The 17,871-nt window shown below is 40.9% G+C and overlaps 2 protein-coding genes across 4 annotated transcripts in view; both read right to left on the bottom strand.

Annotated features, from left to right (window-relative positions):
• Positions 1 to 164, bottom strand: part of akap11 (A kinase (PRKA) anchor protein 11) — a 36,427-nt gene extending 36,263 nt beyond the window's left edge. Inside the window, exon 1 of the mRNA XM_049593954.1 lies at positions 114 to 164. The gene's annotated coding sequence lies outside the window, so the exon portion shown is untranslated. The remainder of the gene's footprint in view (positions 1 to 113) is intronic.
• An 8,335-nt stretch (positions 165 to 8,499) lies between these two features.
• The window catches only part of dgkh (diacylglycerol kinase, eta), an 87,235-nt gene continuing 77,863 nt past the window's right edge, over positions 8,500 to 17,871 (bottom strand). For all 3 annotated transcript variants that reach the window (XM_049593730.1, XM_049593729.1, XM_049593731.1), the window contains 2 exons: positions 14,346 to 14,476; positions 8,500 to 9,799 (listed from right to left, as the gene is read on the bottom strand). In XM_049593730.1, coding sequence (XP_049449687.1) covers positions 9,713 to 9,799; positions 14,346 to 14,476 — 218 coding nt within the window. In that variant the 3' untranslated portion in view covers positions 8,500 to 9,712. The remainder of the gene's footprint in view (positions 9,800 to 14,345; positions 14,477 to 17,871) is intronic.

Genomic DNA, 17,871 nt, shown 5'->3' with positions numbered 1-17,871 from the left:
CACCAAGCTAGCAACAGCGTTAAAGGTATATTAAAATAGCTACCCGACGACAATGTGTGGTCACTGGCTGTGTAGTCAGAACATAGCTGTTTGTCGTTATGAAGTCATTTTACCTCACGGCTCGGTGTCGGACTCCAGCAGCGCTGACGGTAGCCGCTGTGTTTGGTGGGCGGACCGAGGACGATTCGTCCGGTTTGAACCGTTCTTGCTAACGTTAAAGGGAAACTACACCCGTTTTCAAAATTTCATACATGTTATTTCTATAGTCTGAGACAGTCTAAAAATATTCGTTAACATGAACTACTCGCTCACAAAACCAAAACATTAGAGTGCAAAAACTCAAATTTGATGTCACAGTGCAGGGGTCCAAACTGTTTTGAATGGAGGCCAGACTAGGTACTGTAAAAATACCTGGGGGCAGCTGCTTCTGTCATTAAATGGGATATTTTCAAATATCACAAACAAACAAAACAAATGCAATTGTTTCATCTTTTATTGAAAATGTACTCAACGTTCCACCACTTCTGCAAGTGGCTGCCCTCAATAGCTATGTTTCCATCCAAAAGTGATTCGAATCATTGGGCAATGCGCATTAAAAGAAATATGAATCCTGTGTGTTTCCATTAAATGTATGGTTTTTGGTGAGTTTTCCGCAGAACCGGAAACAAAACAAGTCTCGCATTCTTCTTCTTCTATGTTTTCTGGTGGTTGGCAACCAGCTTGTAAATGCATCACCGCCTTCCCGACCCGGAGTGTGGATATCACCATGGAGAGAGGTGCGCTACGTCAGACTTAATGTGAACATAACTGTTTCCATCCCCCGTTTTGCGAATCAACATTTCTTCGAATCAACCAAAATGCGGCTAAAGCGAGCATATTTTAGTTTGTGGATTTTAATTCAAATTTTGGCATTTCCATCATAATTTTTCGATGTGATACTTCTAGATGCGCATCTAAACAGGATGATGGAAACATGGCTACTGTTGACCTTACGCTTCTTTGCCATGGCCATGTCTGCTACCTATCGGGAAATATCTGCTGCTGTGGTTGCGCTTTTAACTACGTGGCCTGGATAGTTACTTTATCTTCTATGTTTTCATTCTTGTACATTGTATATTGCCCCTGTAAAGCCCTTTGTAACCTGTGTCTGTGAAATGGGCTGTATAATTAAATTTTATTTACCTACCTGCTGATTATAAACACACATTCATTCCGTCTTCATTGTTCCTACTTGATTCCTGTCTACAAACTGTATGATAGTCCTGCCATTGTGAGGTGAAGAGAAAAAATACGAAGTGACTTTGCTTGTTTAACCAGTATCTGTGGCCGGCCACATACTGTATATGTTGAAAATCAAGCTGAGGGCTGTTTATAATTGTCTCTAAGGCCGGACTTTGGATATGCCTGTTCTTTGGGTATAAAATCTGAAAGTGCTCCACAGACAATGAATTGGGAAAGATGTTATGGGTGATGCTGAGAGCTCCTAGGGGAATGTTCTGAGTTCATGGGTGTCCACCAAAGTGTTTTTCCCACCTGAAAATGCCTTGTGTTCCTCAGGAAGTGCCCAGCTGGAAGCGGGCACTTCCTGCATTTTTTCTGCTGAGGAGCTTTGGCGGCATCTGGTTGCTATGATATAAAATTATCAGAAGTAAACATGTCGGCACAAGGTAGAGTTCTTGGTTTGGATGAAGGGAAGACTGAAGTGTGCAGGGAGATAGGACAGACCCCCTGTATAATGTATATATATCCAGTATATTAACAAATTTCTCCTCCATTCTTGTGGTTGTTCAGCACTTGTACGTGTAAGATGTGACGGTTTGACTTCACAGTAGGCTGTATGTAAATTAAATAAAGTAGGCTGTATGTATGTAAATCCTCCCCTGTGACTGAATGGGTTAATACTGATTTAACTTTCCTAAGCCAAAATAACATATCAGAATTCTTCATTTAGGTGATGTTCTCCTTTAAGGTAACCTAAGGGAAGCAACAGTTTGCCTGTCTTGGTTTTCCCACTATTCCCTTCATTATTCCCGTTTTACAAATAAAAGTTGGTAGGATACGTGGTTGTTATGCATAATAAATACTGTATCAGACCTCTTTGCCAGTATATGGCAACATGGTGTTCATTGCTGATAGAGACAGGACAGTAACTCAACCTATTTTCAGCATTTCGTTGGGTAAAATACTTTTTCCCCACCAAGAGCCAGATCTTCCCAATATTTAACTGGATGAGATTGAGAAAACACATATGATTTAACCTCTTACGATTCATTTTAACCGACTCTCAAAAATGAACCGAACTCCCCATTTCCTGTGCATCACCTTCTTCCCATGAAAACAAGAGTGTTTGAGGCGTCATCAATCGCACGCAGAGAAACCGATCATATGTGTCGCACTCATAGACTGGCACTGTCGAACACAGAACAATCGAACTGCAGTTTGTTTTGTACGGGTTTTATACAGTTTATGGTTTTATAAAAACATTTATGTCTTTATGGAATTTCATTTTATGCCACAGCGGACAAATATATATAAGCAGTTACAACAGTGAAAAGAAGAAATTAAAAAAAAAAAAATAGATATTTATTTATTAAAATCTTGCATGTGGCATAGATTTAAAAACCACTGCTCATGTTTTTGGAAAAATTACGGTAAGTGTACAGGCCTGTACATTACAGCACCCATTCTGTAGCTGCTTAAAGCAGATTTATAACACACAATGTACACAGTGTGTACATTTACACAGCCTTGTCACTTAATCTGCTGATGCTATACTCATGTGACATTTAATAGTGTGTAGGTCATTCTTCCCGGGCAATTAATAATGTCTTGGGAATCAGTGAAACGGCCCAAAGCTCTGTGACTGGCGGTGCTAACTGGAACAGAGACGTAACTAAGTCTCTATTAAAAATAATAAAGTTGAAACAAGAGTCATGTATTGATTGGTCCTTTATGGGTCCTTAAACGTGTAGTAAGACATTGTTAATCAATTTAATAACACTGCAAATTTAAAAACCAAACCGTCTCAGGTGGCTTCCAGCATGCCGTTGATTGTTTGGTAAACCAAAACTGTGTGGCCAGATTAAAAAGAACATTGTTTCTCTGTTATTGCCTGAAGGAACTAAGAGATGCACTCAAAATGTTACTCTGTAAGACCTTTAATGGGTTAATAACTCAGGCCTGGCGACTAAATGTTAAAATGGTTTCCCATATTTTCATTTCCTCAACACCACAGATGTTTTCACTTCTTTTATTTCCATGTAGAATTGTCCTGACCATGCATCGCAGAAAGAAATGCAAGCAAAACCTGCTTGTCCTGGAAACTTTTGCTTAGGCTACTGTGGGCACATCAACAGCCGCAATATATAGATGTTGGACAGATTCCACGTGCTGCACAACTGTGTTTTTACTTCTCGTGGGAAAAAATGTTGAGGTGACTCCTTGTTGAAGATTGGTGAAACAGAAGCGCCCATTCGCTCTCCTGGTGGAGCAAGCACCCCACGTACAGAGGCCTTGTCTTTGCCACAGCAGCTGCGGATTCATCTCTAACCCACGGCCCTATGCTGCATGTCATCTCTAACCTCGTTCCCTTTCATGTCAATAAACTGTCCTATCAATTAAAGGCAATAAAGCCCTGAAAAATGTCTTTAGAAAAAGAACATGTCACTACAGATGAAGCGAGATGACATGAGAAAAAACACTGACTTTAAGTGGAAGGGCTTCAGCAAGAATGCAGAAAAGATGAGAGCGAAGTTTCACCAGAGGAGAGGATGTGGAGAGAAATGCTCAGGGATGTGGGTGTTCCAGAAGAACTTCAAATGTCACAGATGGCCCACAGTCTTAAGTCACAATGTGGCTATTCAACTTCTGGTTTTGAAACTTTGAAATGCCACATGGAATTCGTTTGCCACAAGTCATTTATCCTATGGCACAATACAGAAACTTTGAACAGAAGATCCATTTCATTTAAAAGGGGGCAACTGCAACTGCTGTGTATAAAAATATATATATCTGCTTACACTCAACTGGAACCCATTTCATCCCCTTGAGATATTCCTCATTTTATAACCCTGACTCTTTTTCTGGAAGTGAAATCAACACAAAAGGAGGCAGAAACACACTGCATATGTATTTGGTTTTATTGAAGAAGAGAGATATGAATAGGTAGCCTGTTTTAAGGCACCTTAAAAATGTACAACAAAAGCTGAACCATTTATTTATTCAGAATACAAAAATACACATCTCAGTGACTCCAAATCGTAATAAATAGTTAACCATGCATCCTAACCATAAAAAGGCACAGAAAACAGTCACTTAGTAGTCATAAAAATTATCAACTACTTTACCAAAAATCATCCAGATAGTAATACAGGTGACAACTGTAACATTATATTCCAAATGTGAAAACACAATACACATCATGTCATTTAACCTTATAGGCAATAAATATGCAAATCTTGTTTATACCTACATATATATTCTTAAAAATTAAAACTGTGCCATTGTAAACATAATGTAAACAAATGAAACTCACTTTTCTCCCATCACTTTAGGAACCGCGTCAAAAGACTATATGCTATCCCGTCTTTTTGGAGATCCTTGCATGGGTTTCGTTGGTTTTTGAAAACCAGGCAGTTTGCAGCATTATTTACAGACCACTGGAAAACACAGCAAGGGAGAAAAGGTGGCTACTTCCACGCTGTGTGGAAAGGTCAAGCATTCTCTCGCCTGGAGTCTGGGGCCGGAAACACTTGAGATATAGAGAACCCGGCAGACACTTTGGACACACACAGATAATGGAAACAAAGATGGACACAGCTCAGGGACTGCAACAGTTTTGGGGGATTCAGTTTGGTGACTGGCATGGTGGAGAGTAAATGGATGAGAGGCCAAAACTTAAAGAGATAGTTCAGTTATTTTGAAGTTGGGTTGTATGTGGTATTTATCCACAGACAGTATATTACCCTCAGTTTGGAGAAGCAGGACACATGGAGCATGGAAGGGGAGGGGCAGGAACAAAATGTATTTTAACCACCTGCAAAAAATCCCAGCTGAGAAAGATCAATATCAGTTTTAGTATACGCTTTATTTTCACTGCTTCACCTTAATGTCAGACACTGATTTCCAAATGAAAGAAAATGGATGTAGATATATATCGCTCTCTTCAAGGCCAGACTCCATTGAGAAAAACAGTGATTTAATATTGCTGAACACAGGAGCTGCTGGTCTACTGCTGCCTCCATCAGTTAGTTTGTTATTGCTATGGTGTGACTTCAGCTTTTAAAAGAGTTGGTTCGGATTCATCAAAGTCCCATAATAACACAAACTAACTAACTGATAGCAGCAGATGTAGACCAGAAGCTCCTGTGTTCACTGAGCTAAAATTGTAATTTTCCTCAATGGGGTTTGGTGGCGTTGATGAGAGCATAGATGGGAACTGAAGACGCTAACGGCTTCACCATTGGAACGGGCTGTCTGACGGAGAGGTAAAGCCGTGAAAATATTCTAAATATAACATACACTTAAACTGATACTGATTTTTTTTTAGGTGGCTAAAATATGTTTGTTGCTGACCCCTCCACAGCAGTACACTGCTAAACTGTCTGTGTCATACTCCAGCCTGCTTCTCCAAACTGTAGGTAACTGACTGTGGTACCTAATATAACCCTGTTTCAAAAAATCCGAACCACCCTGGAAAATGAACACTGCAGGAACAAGGCAGCGTACAGCAGTTCTACCTTACTGCTCCATTTAAAGCACATAATAACATAAAGGCTTCAACTTAGACTAAACATATGGTATACCCAGAGTTTCTGGTGAGCAAAAGGCCAACTGTCGTTAAAGAGTTAACAATTAATCTGATCCGATAAATCAATAAAAGGCAAAAATCTGTCCACAAGACAGTGGTGCAATAAAAGGGGAGAGAATCTCCAGGGTTCCCGCACACTTCTAACAATTAATTGTCCCAAACTGTTCCAGAACTTTTCCATAACCTCATTTCCATGACTTTAGACCCATGAACACACATTTCCGAACCTGCAATCTTTACTCGCAAGTTAGAAATACCTGCCACAAACTAGCACACAGGCCAACAGACCAGACTGGCACGTCGCAAAACGTCAAGGCCACGCCTCTTTTTGGTGGTGGATAGAAAATGGAGGATCCAATCGATGCTCACGCAGAACAGCACTAGATCTTACAATAGTAATACGTATTTTGCGTCATGTTATGAAATATTTTAAACTACAGCCAAACATTATATATGCAAAACTTTTCACCAAACAGTTTTTCTAGATTTATAACTCTCCAAGGAGTGTCATGACCGTGGGAACCCTGGATCTCTTTGTAAATTTGTGGGTTATAACCTCTCTTTGGCTTTAAGTTGTATGAAAAAAACTCATCTTGGATTTGAATATGATTGATAGCCTTATTGATTTCTGCATGAATGAGAAATCATTAAGAGTAGCACTGCAGTATGTGGACCACAGCAGCCTGACACAGCTGACTGTCTGTGGAATCATGTTGGTCAGGGCCTGTGGAGAGGTGAGATGTGATGCATCGCCCTCTGGTGGGACATTAGAGACGATACATGACAGCTGGAGATTCAACCCCTGACTCACTCACATTCTATTATCATTAAGGATTCTTTGAAAGATGATGAAAGGTGGAAACATGTGCACCTTGTTAAATTTTAGCACTCAGTATTCAGGTGAAAAAAAGAAACAAATTGTTAACAGCGACATCTTAGAGACTGTTCGTTATTTATCAGAAGAGGACGGTGACTGGGGTGTGACTTTTGTTTTTACTTGACCTCTTCCCAGAGCTACAAATATTTTACCTTTGTCCCAAATAAAACGTAACATACATGTCAATGGCAGCAGCGGCCAGAATAATATCAGTAACTTGGCACAACAGCCATTATTAAATTTAAAAATGGACTCTCTGATGATCAAATTTAATACGAAATACGAAATCAATACGAAATCTTAGACTTTAAAAAAACAAACTTTTTTCACTACTGTCATTCATGTAGAAACACAGAATCTAATTCATTAATTAAATTAAATTAAATTAATTAATTAATTAATTAATCATTTTATTTAAAGGATCTGGTTAGTGCAAATGGCTTATTTGGGGCGAGATTTTGAATGAGATGTAGAATAAAGTGATGTAGATAAAATCACTTTTTTAAGCTTAGATTTTCTTATATTTCCTGACAAAAGCGGTTGTAACACGTGATCTGTTCAAGGATTGTTGGAAATTGAAAAAATCTGACAATAATTTTTGTTTTTTAGTTTCTGGCGATAATAAATGGTGTAATTTTGGTGATTTTTTTTTTTTTTTTTTTTAAAGAAACATGCCTTTTAAACCCACCTGGGGTTTTGGGGTTCAGAATTAAATTGAAAAGTTTAAAAGTTGTATGTCCCTCCCTTAGGCCAAAATAAAAAAACATCACTCTTTCCCCAGAGCTTAGAAAAATTATATGAAGAGCCTCCCCTGTTTTGCAGCACCTTCTCCCCTCTCATAAATAAAGAACAGTCCCTTAATCTGAGAAATAAAAATAAACATCACACAAGCAACACATTATCCTCCAAAGATGGGGACGATCAGAGCTGAACTCACATGATAAAATTAGTTGGCAATGGTAAATATACAATTGCTGATAAGGTACAATATGCCACCGTTGTAGCAGACACACCCAAACGCACACAGATACATTGTGATTGATGTGAACACAACAGTCATGTCTGCCCACTCTACTCATTCGCTGACACAGTCCTGCTTTAGAGTATCATCTTGGAAGCACGGAGGAGCAAAACTACAAACTAGTGAACCGCTGGAAGAAATTTGGAGTCTGTAAGAAAAAGCAGTCTGTCTACGGGTCAAACCTTTAAAATCTTAATCCCCAAACTTCGAGGAGGGGAGTACGTGTACAAAAAACTCTCAAGGTTTTTTTTTTGTGTGTTTTTTTTTTTTTTATCCCCTGCTGAGAAACATTATGTCGGAAAAGCTGCAGAGACAGTATCAAAACAAGAGATAAAATATTGCACCATCATTAGAATACAACAGCATTATCATGTACAAGAGATTAGAACAAAATCAACGATTGTTACGGTGTAATATACACAATCAAATGTGTAAGCTGTTGACAATGCATGCCATGTCAGCAATCTACAAATGCATCCGACTACAACACTTACAAACATTGTTTGCATACACTGGTATACTGTATATACAGTGCATATGTATATTTACAAACTTAGCATCACATATAGAAATATACCCTGTAATGCCACCAGTCTTAAAAGAAACTAAAAGTAGTGTTCTATCAACGTCTCACTTTAATCTGAAGAAAATAAAAAGCTGCACTTGAACGATGCTATGCAGGCTGCAGATCAACTGCTCTATTACATATTCAAAACCAATATCTAACTCCTATTCTCGTTAGTGTTAAATACTGTGTTAAATCGCCAAAAGTTAAAAAGTTGAGGTGAACCGTTAATTCTATGTAATGATATGAGGATTTGCACTTGCATAAAGCAAGAAGTAAAAAGTGCCTTTTAAGTGTTCCTTAAAAAAAGAGAAGACTCCCTACAGTTTATAAAGTCGGCTTCAGGCCAACGTTTCAACGTTCTCTGTGACTAACGCTAATTTCTTTCCCGCCTTAAATGGAATTAAAAACTACAACCTACTGGCCTATTAAATTAAGAGGTGCGACCTGAACAACGTCATCAAATGATTTTCTTAGACATTCACTTTGGTACTGATTTCACATCCACAGAGAACGTGTCAACTTACAGATATCAATTCCATATATTCATACCTCATCAACAGCTGTTTTTTTAAACTTCTTATGACTTCTACCAATAAAGCACGTTTTACACTAAATGACCGAAAATATGGCACCTGACACAAATCTTTGACACGTCATTTATCATGCAAACAAAATAAATTAAAGCTAGAAAATAAGTTGGATTTAGACCCAAAAAAAAAAGAGGATGCTTTCAGTAGTAACAAATGGCATCGTAATACTTATGTAAAACTTGTTCAAGTGTTATTCTGCACACAAAAAAATCAAGACACTAATCATGCAATTAAACATATCTAAAGTTGAGCAAGCATAGCATGCGACAGTATCCCACCACACCTTCCAGATTGCCACCTAGAGACTGTGATGTCACACGTTTATCTCCTCTGTCTCCACTGAACAGCAGTGCTACGTGAAACCCGAGGGTTGCTCTAATGCATCTGCAGCTGTGTGATGTGAGGCGGAGACCCAGCAAACATCACACGACCCAACTGAACTGAAACTAAACCCCACACTCATGGAAGTCCTGGTTTTGCTACTAGTTTGTTATCACAACTTAAACAACAAGTCAACTGTCAACAGTATGGTTAGTTGCATACCTGATTGTGTGCTATGAATGGTTATTAACTTAGAAATGGCTTTTTTTGTTGTTTTGTGAAGATCCATGACTTCCTTTTGCATCTCCATCCGCTTCTGTCTCGTCTGTCATTTTGGCACCAAAGCACAAACGAACACACTAACGTTTCTTGGTCACAACATCACAAAGGCTGTCTCAGCAGACGGATCAAATCCAGCTCTCCATGAATACCTATCTTCTCCTTCACTGCCTTCGGTGCTCCCAAACTCCTCCACTGATGTGAGGGGAATGTTTGTTTCCCCTCTCTGGTAGCTTCTGCTTCCGGGTTAGAGGTCAACCATAGAGGCCTTGGCCAAGTCCTTAGTTCCCTGGAGAATTCTCTTCATATGACCCACTTTCGATATCCCCAGATCCTGAAGGAGAAACAGGAAGACCAACACTTAAAAACACAAAGAGACATTTAATATAATCAAACACTGAAGGACTGAAATATCAACAACTGCTGGACCGTCTGCATGAAGCTGTGTCCACATATCCATGATGATCTAGAGGACTTGAACCCTAAAGACTTTGGTGATCCTCTGACTCAGGGGTAGACAACCTGCAGCTCCTAAGCCCCTCTCCAGTGTGGGGCAGTGACTTCGCCAAAAAAAATATAGTGATATGAATAATGGTTCTTTTTTTATCTTTCAATTTTCATCTGCTTATCTGGGACCGGGTTGTGGGGGCAGCAGGCTGAGCAAAGCACCCCAGACGTCCCTCTCCCCAGCAACGTTTCCAGCTCCTCCTGGTGGATCTTGAGGCGTTCCCAGGCCAGATGAGATATATAATCCCTCCAGTGTGTTCTGAGTCTGCCCCGAGGCCCTGTCCTCACCCTATCTGTACAGCTAAACCCAGCCACCCTACAGAGGAAATTCATTTGTAGTCTTACTCTTTTACTACTTAAAGCTCATGACCATTGCCGTCATTTTTAAAAATTTTAATTTTAATTAGTGATTCTTACATTTTCCACTTGTTAAAAATGTGTAGCCTGTACACCAAATTAAGAATTGTTTTATTTTGTCAAGTAAAATGAGCCTTGTACGCTGCCTTTTCCTCTACATTTTACCGAACCTCAATAGTGGTGGTTAGTCTTAAGTCTCCCAAGCAAGACTAGCTATAGACTCTAAATCCAAAAAAGATAGGGAAGATAGGGAACAAGACAGAGAATTTAATATTAAGTGGACACATTGCAGCACACTGCAGAGTGCCACCTTGTGGGAGAACGTATACATGAATGCTCATTTCAGCCTATTAGGTTGCCTATCACAACGCGAATGCGACCGCATCATGGATGCCATGCGTGATCTGCGTTTGTTTGATAAATGCGAGGTACCGTGACGTGTGCATGAGATGCAATATTGACATGACCGCTAGAGGCGCTCATGGTGACCGTGAGATCAGACCAGACGGAGTTGCTGTCAGAGCAATGGTGGAAACTTTTGAAGAGAGGCTGACAGACCTGGTGCGGAACTACCCGCATCTCTATGATGTTTCCACGCTGTTACATAGTAACATAGTTCTTCTTCCTCATAGAGCATATCAAGGGCATCCATGTTTGCTTACAACACCCGGCACGCACTACCCAATTTCTGGGTTATATTTCTGTTGTCTGCCCCAAGTGGAGATCGCCAGTATTGTGCGTTTTGGCTGCGTAGTGCTGCAGCAAGTATATACACAAACACGGCGCATTGTGTACGCGTATGTTCGATCCAGTGGCAAGTCTATTACGGCCCTTAGTGATGTTGAAAGGCTAATTTAGACGTAAGAGACTGCTACCTTCATTACATGGCTCAAATATGTTTTGCGGCTTCTTTCTTGGCCTAAAGAATGGCTCTTTGGATAGTAAAGGTTGCTGACCCCTGCTCTGACCTTTTCTCTACCAGCACCATGAGGTTGGTAATTGTGGGTCTGAGTGAAATGTCTCAGCACCTGTTGGAAGACATTCATGTCATCATCAGGACGAACTGTAATGACTTTGGTAATCCCATAACTTTTCATCAGGCCAGAATAAATCAATAATTTAATTCTTTATTTCAGGTTTTCAGTTTATCACCAAATAACTAATGTCTTCAGGTGACTATAAAGAAAGCACACAAGCCTTTTTTACTTGAGATATTCTGACATGTCACAGTGGGAAAAGCACATGTGTGAATAATAAAATGAATGATGGCAGAATTCAGTCTAGTTTCTTCAGTTTTGTGCTGGCTCACATCACACTGTCATGACTTCACTAGCTCACTTAAATAAAACTGAACAACACCTGTGTTTTTCCTGCTGTGAAGTCAAAATGTCAGCTGTAAGAGGAGGCTAGCAAGCTAGCTGCTGTCGCTGATGAGAGATACAGTGGAAATCACACATTACTCTGCACTTTGTCTCAGAGGCAGTGTTACTGTAAACAGAATGAATCAGTACTTTTTCTGTGGTCAGCTGTGAAACAAACAAGCAACACATGAATACAAGTGGACTGAGTGAGTGATTTTTGGGAGTTTTATGTGGGTAACGAAATATCACAGAACAGATGTACACACTATGCAGCTAACTTTGCTCAAGCAGGTGAGCAGCAGACAGATCGTACCAAATGCTCCACTGGATCACCAAAAACACACCCTTTGCTCTGCAGGTGGTCTCAGCATCATAAACTGTACTTATGAAATTCTATTAGATTTTGATTTGTTGACCTATTGATCAACTGACTCATCATGCCAGCTTTATTTTTATCTACTATAATAAAACAGGATAGCAACACACACACACACACACACACACACTATATTGGATTAATGTGAGACAATCAAGTGAGTGTGCATGCCAGTGTCATTAAAAGTTGGCATTCTGTTGCTGCACACTAATATGTGTAAAGAAAGTATTTTTTTAACCAACTAAACCGGCGGGCCGATATCAGCGGCCAATGTTAGCTTCTAACAGATAGACTCGCACCGGCACACACGTTGGTGAAATAGTGACAAGAGCCTTCAAGAAATATCGCGGAAATCTAAACACATTTTTGACTTAATTTAGAAACAGTGTCTCCATTAATAGGTTTGTCCACCAGACAAAACTGATGAGTTTATTCTTCAACTGTAAAATGATCTGTTCGGGGTCAGTCCCAATTACTTAATGACCAAATTCAGAGCTACAGTTGGTAACTTCAATGTGAATAACTTTGTATCGTACTCACTGAAACTGTCTCTATATTCTAAAAGAAATAAATAAAACAGAAAGTCTGTTAAAAAAAAAAAAAAAAAAAAAAAAAAAAAATCATGTCCCTCCTCCTCTTCCTACAGCCTTCAATGGCATTCTCTACACAGCTGTCAATCACTCTGCAACTTCAACTGGGCGGCGTAGTTTCTTGTCAAAACCTAATCGAATAGTTCCGTTGCCTAAACGTAAGCAATTAGTTTTGGTTCCTAAACCTAACTGTTTGGTTTTATTGTCCAAATCTAACCTAGATTCTGTTGCCTAAACCTGACCAAAAAGCTTTGCTGCCCAAACCTAACTGTGTAGTTTAGTTGCCCAAACCTAAATAACATGTCTCTGTGCTGGTCAGCAAGAGATTCTGCTCTGTTCTTATTCGCATTTGTCTCTGTCTGCTTGTGTGTTTGTGTGTGTGTGTGTGTGTGTTTGTGGCTTTTTCGCTCTCTGTTTAATCAAAACTGACAAATATGTGGAAGCATGGGCTGCATTTTCTTATTCATCATTTATATCAGATGTAATATATCCCTTTTATCACTGACAACACATTTCTAGTGTGTTCCTGCCAGATTTGTTTGCGTCTTCTGGAAAAAAAAAGACCAGACGCTGAAAACATTGCTGCAGATTGCGAGCGGCCCAGGACGTTCGGCACCACGCCACGTCCATTGTGAACAGCCCAATCGCCTGACACTGGTGCTATAAGCTAGTGGGCAGTGCTCTGCGGAAAATCTGCACGCTTCGTGGCACTTCCGCATGCAGCGTGAACCCAACGTAAACCTAACCAAGAAGTTTTGTTGCCTGAACCTAACAGAGCAGTTTTGGATGTGAATCAGTGCAGAAACCCGTTTCCTGCAAACACAGACGTTAATTTTAAAAGGCTGTATGCATGTACTGAGCAGAAACTGACACGTCCAAAACTGATGCTAAAGGGTTACCTAGAGCAGTGGTTCCCAACTGGTGGGTCGCAGTCCAAGAGTGGGTCGCATGTCCATTCTGAATGGACCACAAGTGACTCACAAACGTGTCAAGTTTGAAAAAAAAAAACCAAACAAACAAAAAACACACACTTAATTTTTAAGTACAGTGAATTACTGGTACAGAGCTTTTATTCTGAGGTGCTGTTTCCCTTCTGCAGCTGAGTGAATAGCAGATGGCCACTTGACAGAGACAGCAAACTAACTCGACAACATGGCCAAACGCAAGTATGACCCTAAATATACTGAACAGTGTGGAGCTTGAACTAATGACTGAAGAGAAATCTGGATCATGTGGATGGACCAGTTGGGAACTACTGACCTAGAGTGTCACCGTTTGAAGTTTAGCGCCACTGATAACCGGCCGCACTTGACGAGTTGGGGTGAGAACCTGTTGAAAGGTCACTACTGCCTGACTTTGCACTTTTGGCCTCTACAACCAGCACAGTTTGCTCTATCTACTCCCAGCCCCTCCCTGCCCCCTGTGGGCTTCCCCTCTTCAGCACATACGCAGTGTTAGTGGGTTACAGCGAGTCTCTGTCACCAAGCAACAATCAGACAGTAGAAGCCAAGCAGAGCGATGCAGTGCAGCACGAGAGGAGGCAAAACGGGGAGACATCAAACAGGTTAAAGAGCGTAAGAAATACAGGAGACAGAGATAGAGACTTGATTGTGGGTTGGACGAGAGGGTTCACACAGATTCACTGAGGGACTGAGGTGTGTTAACAGGCGCGCGTGTGTGTGTGTGTACCTTCAGGTCCCTCCTCTCCAGGTGCAGCAGCTCCGAGCCTCGGATGTCGTGTCGAATGAAGGTGTCTCTGTACTCCCCCAGACTCAGCTGTTCCAGCCAGACGCCCACCTCCTCTGTGCCCCATCTTTCCACTACACACACACATACACACACACACGGGGCAGAGCAGAGAGAGGCTCAGGGCGCCTCACAGGTATCCACACACACCACAAACTCTCATTCTCACACTGCATGCAACTGCTTATCTCATTCAAGCCCTTTATATCTCGCCATCTCTTACAGCATGTGTACAGTACGTGAATATGTCGTCACACACACACACACACACACACCCTCACAAATGGGCACACATTGTGGTAAATCATTGAAAGAAAAGATGGAATAAAAAAATGGAGGGAGAGCACCAGAGAGGAAAGGAGGAAGGAGAGCGGTGACAGCAGCTGGCGGAGGAGGGAGGAGTTTGACAAAGGCCAAAGGTTGGTCAGAACAAGGCAGTGGCCGATGGCGGCCCAGGAAGGCTGGGATCATGCATACCAGTATCAGAACACACAGAGAAAGTAGGAGGTAAAGGGAGGCGGAAGCCTGTGCGGTCTGCAGGAAACACAGCCCAACTAATCAGGAACCAGCCCGCGATGAGAGGAAGGGATTACACTCGAACCTGAGCTGACTCATCAACATATACTCACTACTCCTATAAACCCACACCCACTAAGATCGGTCATCTAGAATTCCGATTATGAGTTTTTCCCTCATTTTTTAAAGCTGAAACTAAAATATTTAGATGTCTGGCTGGTTTGCGTTCAAATGAAACATTCGACCCTTGCAGGCTTTCATCGGCGCAGCCTTGTTCTCCTCCTGACTTTGCGCCTTCTGAGATCATGTAGACAGCTGGATGAGAGCATGAATGGAGGGGAGGGGGTGCGAGTTGATGGTTAAGGTCAGACTGTGGGACAGAACACCTCAAACACACACCCATTCTTTGTGCTTCTACTGTGCAGTGATACCTTTGAACTGTAACATGATGGTAGTGAGAGGCATCGTGACAGCTTATCATGACGACTATAGAAGTTTGGTTTTTTTGTGTGTGTGTGAAAGTGCATCTTCATCATGAAGTGTGTGAAGCTTAAGCACAGAATACAGTATTAATGAATGAACAGAGGATGGTAGCACTTCAGTATAATCATCCTGGTTTCCACTTGTATGTAGTGGAGTATGTGTCCAAAAGTGTGGCATTATTTCTGCAGCATCCACACCATTTAAACTTCATACTATGATTGATTAAATCTTGCTTAGCCTCCTAGGTAGAATCATCTGAGCTTTCAATTTGTCATTTTTGCTTCTATGTCAAATAAAAGGCAGTAATAATCTAGCCTGGTAAGACTGTGAGCTCAACATCCTGTCACTCTGTATCAGTCTGGACTCTGTGCCACCCAAAACACTTTTAAAACAAAGAAGAAATTAAAATCCAATCACAGCAAATCCGCACCATAGCTGACAACATACGCAGCCAATCAGGGACTACGCTGTAGCTGATGATGTAAAATTCAGGCCGCAGCTTGCAGAACAGTAATAGTGGCCCCTGAAGCAACAACGCTAACTGTAACGCTAGCTGAGCAAACACAGTAGTAAGTGAAGTTATTGCAGGAATAGAGTCAATAACAATTAAACACGAACACGAGTATGCACTCGCAGAGTTTCTCAGAGGAAAAGTGGTTTCCGCTGTTCTTCTGACTGGATTTGGCAAAAGACAGATGGCTAACTTTACAGTCCAGCTCAATAGAAATATGTCTTTGGCTTCTCTCAAACATCAAAGGCACATACAGACACATGACACGATACACCACTAAAAACATTTTCACAGTCGGTTCAGTAAATACTAAAAGGGAGCACATCTTATGAAACAGCAGTGTCCCTGATACAGTGTGTGCTCATCACCTGCATGGCTCAGGGAATAAAGGACTTCTACTGTATATATTTTGACTGGTTCTTGGGACCCTAAATTGACGCCCAGACAGAAGCAGCTCAAGCTCTGAGTGTGATGGATGTGATGCATCTGCAATTATATGTCTGGCCCTCCAGCGTACAGTACTGTCAAACATACTGCTGAGTTGATCAGCTGGTTCAGTAAGTGATGAAGAAGATGCTCCTCTGTGTTTTGTTACACTGATTGGCTGAAGACGTTTGTCTGTCAAGGCGAGTGCTCCCACCCACTGACAGTGTTTGGGGCAGCACTGAGTCCAGACTGATACAGAGAGTGAACCAGGATGTTGAGCTCATGTCATCAGCACGGTCTTACCAAGCCAGAACTGCAAATGATGCTCCTCCTGAAATCCCCACAGCACAGGGGGCTGACTCTGACTAGGGCTGTACCGAATGTCTTCTTTTTTGTCACAATAGATTTTTCTATTGAGGTTTTCAAATGAAGCTTCGGATGTCTGTCGTTGTCTTTTATGACGTCGTCAACCTTAAAAAAGATGAAACACCCTCTAACGAAATCCTCAGTTTGAATTAAGTGATTCATTGGAATAAATCAGTCTTTTTTAAACGAATCAACTTTCTTTAAGTCAGTTTTGACAACATAAATACACGCAGGCAGCGGGCTAATTTTAGTGTTTCACAGTGGTGCAGTGGTAGTTCATAAAGTGGGAGCACTGCTAGGTGGATGCGTAGGTTACCAAGGAGGAACTGGGTACAATTTTCATGGACTAAATTTCAAAACTTTTTCATGACTTTTCAGGAACCCATAATATATATTTTTTTCTTGCCCCATTCACCAAGGGTTTTTCAAACATAATTGCATGTAGCTGGTGTACAAGAAGGGAGAGACGGAACGTGGAGAGAAAATAAAGAAACGTACATGATGGAAAACAAAATGTGGAAACAAGATTATCAACTGAAGGTTCCTGTACAACAAAATTCCATAACTTTTCAAAAACTTTCAATGATTTTTACTAATCCATGACTTATCCAGGCCTGGAGAATGTGATTGTGTGGGAACCCTGTGGGTTTACTTTCCTCTATATTCCAACAGCTTTTTGGCTGATAGGTGGGGATAAAAGAGGTGGGTGCACCAGGTATACCTGCCTGTACCCTCCACTACACCACTGGTGTCAAAGCCGACATAGATTTTTTGTTATTGTGGTTAAAGAATTGTAATTTGTGGTGCTGTTGGATTTCTGCAGGACCGTCTCGTAATACAGGTGCATGCCTCCATTTGTGTGCAGCGAGCAACAGTTTTTTAACTGCAGCCTAAATGCCAAAAATTATGGAGTAACGCAGGAAATTCTGAGTTAGAGAATAACATGTACATTTTGGAAATGATTACACCTAACTTTTTTATGCAATACAATTTGACTTTTGGATAAGGCTAATATTTGAATCACACGAGTCGAGTCAGAAACAGTCTCGTGCAGCCTCATCTTTATCTGCAGCTGTGCAGAAATACCAGGTCTAAACAGAATGCACTGACATCAAAAAAGCTGCATCATTTGATTTTTGTCAACATATGAATGAACCTTTGAAGCTT

The sequence above is a fragment of the Epinephelus fuscoguttatus genome, linkage group LG13 (genome assembly GCF_011397635.1).
Source record: "Epinephelus fuscoguttatus linkage group LG13, E.fuscoguttatus.final_Chr_v1".
In the NCBI taxonomy this organism is placed as follows: domain Eukaryota; kingdom Metazoa; phylum Chordata; class Actinopteri; order Perciformes; family Serranidae; genus Epinephelus; species Epinephelus fuscoguttatus.
The sequence above is the reverse complement of the archived record's forward strand: the minus strand, read 5'-3'. Positions and strand labels throughout refer to the sequence as shown.